At 31.9% G+C, this 3,851-nt stretch overlaps 1 protein-coding gene across 2 annotated transcripts; it reads left to right on the top strand.

The window, feature by feature from the left end:
* Positions 1-671: 671 nt before the first annotated feature.
* LOC122276871 (uncharacterized protein At4g14342-like) lies at positions 672-3,636 on the top strand. 2 transcript variants are annotated; one of them, XR_006228934.1, is made up of 5 exons: positions 672-848; positions 1,178-1,263; positions 1,393-1,516; positions 2,502-2,564; positions 3,364-3,636. XR_006228934.1 is itself a non-coding variant. In XM_043086767.1 (4 exons), the coding sequence occupies exons 1-4, from the start codon at positions 687-689 to the stop codon at positions 3,409-3,411; spliced, it is 420 nt and encodes a 139-aa protein (XP_042942701.1). In that variant the 5' UTR covers positions 672-686; the 3' UTR covers positions 3,412-3,636. The 2 variants fall into 2 exon arrangements, 1 of the variants encoding a protein (XP_042942701.1); XM_043086767.1 differs by lacking the exon at positions 2,502-2,564.
* Positions 3,637-3,851: the final 215 nt, after the last annotated feature.

Raw genomic sequence — 3,851 nt, 5'->3', positions numbered from 1 at the left:
GGTTTGTCATCTCTCTCGATTAGGTTTGAAATTAGGTTTCTAATTTATAAGTTGGTACACACACTTAGCAAAACGATTATATATGATATGATTTAATTTGATTGATAAAATTTAAATATTGTCTTATAAATTAAATTTTATTATATAAATTATAATTTAGATTTTATTATATAAGTTATATAAATGATTTATATTATATATGGGCTTGCATTGATTAATATTTTAGATATATTTAAAAAAAAAAAAAAACAGAACTCTGGTGTATTTTAGGGGACGTTGATTAATCGACATATAATGATGTGTTTGTCTTATCAATTATAAAAAAAAAAAAAATTGTTACTCTTTTTTATTATGTTTAATTACATTAATCATATAAGATTTTTTCAAAGTTTCATCAATCAATCTCATTTCAATAAAAATTATTTAAAACATAGGATGACAAAAATTAAAATAAGGAATAACAATTTTTAGAATAAATAATTTAATTCAATTGTCAAGAAAAAATAAAAATATTATAAAGTTAAAATATTTTTATAATATAATTTTTATTTTAAGATTTGAAAAAATTAAATTATTTTTTATATTTTATTTAAAATTTTAAGAAAATTATAATGATTAAGTACTAATTAAAAAAATTGAAATTAAAAAATATTTATATTTAAAAATTAAAATTAGATAGAAATAAAATGACACGTCTCAACATCAAAGACAAAACAGTCCTTCAAACGGGGCAGGAATCCCTTCCAAACAGGCCTGCCGCATTCCATCTGCGCGGGGAAAGTTTGCTCGTTCTTCCCTTTCTCGATCCTCGTTACTGCAGTTCAATTCGCCCAGACGTCAAAATGCAGGTAAGTCTCTCTCTCGACGTTAACTTCCTGCATTCTGAACCCCTTACGACGGTACAATCGAAACCCTAAACCCTATTCCTTCTCACTCCCGTAGCTCGTCAAAAACCTAATACACTATCGGTGCTGCCTTGTGGAACACTTTTTGTTTGTCTTCCATTTTCTACAGATGTCATACTTTGATAATATTAGCTATTCGATTTAGCTCGACTTTCTCTTTAAAATCGTTGCTGGAATTTTGAATTTTTACATCCTTTGATACTAAAATCTTTATATTTTAATTTCTTCAGTCGCTTGAAAAATCGATAAGCTTGGTACGTTTGACTGTGCAGGCCAGCGACAGGTTTAACATCAATTCCCAGCTTGAGCACCTTCAAGCTAAATATGTCGGTACTGGGCATGCAGATTTGAATAGATTGTGAGGCTGCCAATTCTTTGAAAACCCATGTTTTATCTTCTTCTTCTTCTTCTTATTTTTTGTGAAGTTTGTATGTTAGTTTTTTGTTCTTCATTTGAATGTGTTTATACACTTACTTTGGATGTGCAGTGAATGGGCAGTGAACATTCAACGAGATAGCTATGCATCATACGTTGGTCATTACCCCATACTAGCGTACTTCGCTATTGCAGAAAATGAATCAATTGGGAGAGAGCACTACAACTTCATGCAGGTTTTGTCTAACTCGTCTTTTTCTCTACTTGATATTTTCTTTATACCTGTATACTGGATATTTTGTTTATACCTGTATAATGGTTATTTTTTTTATACCTGTATAATGATCTTAGGCTTTAGTTTGGGGTGGCAATTTTTCCATTTTGGACTTATCACTTCTCGTGAGTTTTTGTATACGTAGGTTAGGTAACAGGTTAGATGTTGAAATTTTACAAGGCCAATGTTATACTTACATACGCAGCCTGTACCAAAGCTATAATGTGGCTTGAAGCTCAATCACATGTTATAAGGTTTTTCTGAACCACCAAAGATTTCTTTTTGTAGATCTGAAGGGCTTGATATGATATACTTCACAGAGAGGAAGACACTTGACTTTTTTCTTTTTTTTTGTTTTAGCCAGATGATAAGTTCGCCGAGTTATGCCTAGTTTGTTTACTGTCTGTCATATGACATATTTCGAAAATCTGTTTAAGATTGCTTATTTGGTTGACGTCATGATAAGTCAGGATGGCTTGTGATTGTGGTTGAAAAAACTATAAAGTTCGCCAAATTTTAGTCTGTTCACTCACTGTCATATGACATATTTGGAAAAGCTGTTTAAGATTGCTTATTTGTTTGGTTGACATCAAGATAAGTCAAGATGGCTTGTGATTGTGGTTGAAAGAACTTACAGTTTTTAATTAGTTTGCTCATGGGGCCGGAGGACTAGGTTATGAAGGCAGGGGTGTGAACATGAGGGAATCTGGTTACTCAAACTTTCTGTAGTGGCTAAATATGAGGGATTGGGGTTGGCTTTGCTGGGTTAAAAAGACGACTGAAGGAAGCTGAAAACTTTTCACTCATTTTCTTGCTATTTCATATGCACAACTTTAATAGAATATCTCTTCTTCTTTTTTTAATAAGTACTTTAATAGAATATCTCTTTCTACTGCCTCACATTTTTTTCATTTAATAGAGCTGATATTCTTTTATTTTTTGATAAGTAATAAAAAATTTTATCGAAAGAAGTTGAAGGCGTAGCCAAAGCACAAAGAACGGACACAGGAGTAAGGAAATGACTCTCTTTTATGGTCTTGAGGTTTTAACCATTGTATTATGTTGTATTTTTCCTTCAAGAGTTCATTGCCACCTCCCCGCTCCCTATTTCTCCTCTTTCAGCAAAACTGATATTAAGTTTTATTTGTTATACATCCTGCTTTTGAACACTGTGCAGATGATGCGGTTTCTATAATCCACTCATATTTCCTTATAGATGACATATACTACACACTAGTTTTTAATCTAAAGCTTTATGTTTGAGTGGTGATCACGAACTATTTCTTATTCAATTGAACCATCTAAGCATTTACTATTTCTTATTCAATTGAACCATCTAAGCATTTTCCTTCTAATGTTAATCTAAAAATACTTGGAGAATGAGATGGGATGAGAATTTTGTGAATAGTAGTAAGATGGTTTGTGAATAGTAGCGTGATAGTTTGAGTTAAATATCTATTATGTTTTGGGAAATGAGAGAAAAAAAGTTGAATAAAAAATATTATAAAATTAAAATATTGTTAGAATATAAATTTTTAATATTATTTTTGTTTTGAAATCTGAAAATGTTGAATTGTTTTTTGTTTGAAAGTTTAGAAAAGTTGTAACGATTAGTTTGAAAGTGTTTATGTTTTTGAATGATGATTGGGAAGGAAATGAGATGAAAAACTTTTCCAAACATCCCTGATATTGGATGATGGCTCAGCTATTTTTAAAACCTTACTGACTTGTCATTTTTTTTTTAATAAAAAAAAAAACCTTACTGATAAATCACCTAATCCTTTCTGCCACTCGATTTTGGTTGTGCAGAAAATGCTTTTGCCTTGTGGTCTCCCCCCTGAAAGAGAAGACGATTGAGAGCTGCCATTTAAACCAAAATCTGAAACACGTCAAACTCTGGGTCCGGCAGGCTGAATGTCCCCATATGTGTAATGCATACTTATTGCGTAAAGGAACTATTATCGTTTGTAAGACCAATGAATCGAGTACTCATCTAACTTTGTGTTTGTGGGCGTGTAAAACATCAGTCATTATTGTCAGGCTTGGATTTTTAGTCTTGATCTGGTAATGGCTTTTATCTGATCTCGCAGCTTCTTTTAAATTTCAATTGAAGCACGCATCTAAATTTTGTTAAAGAAAGTTCTTGCGGTGCGGTTGAATCAGCTCAGAGCATTGGCAATGGCCTCGCCATTGCCCAATGCAAGTGTAAAATAAATAGAAATCTGGGTTAAATCGTCTGCAATGGCCTAGGCAAAGATGAAAAGTTTGAGATAAATGCTACAGTTATTCTTAGAAGC

The sequence above is a fragment of the Carya illinoinensis genome, chromosome 1, assembly GCF_018687715.1.
Source record: "Carya illinoinensis cultivar Pawnee chromosome 1, C.illinoinensisPawnee_v1, whole genome shotgun sequence".
Taxonomy (NCBI): Eukaryota; Viridiplantae; Streptophyta; class Magnoliopsida; order Fagales; family Juglandaceae; genus Carya; species Carya illinoinensis.
Note: the sequence above shows the minus strand (reverse complement) of the source record. Positions and strands in the feature narration are given on the sequence as shown.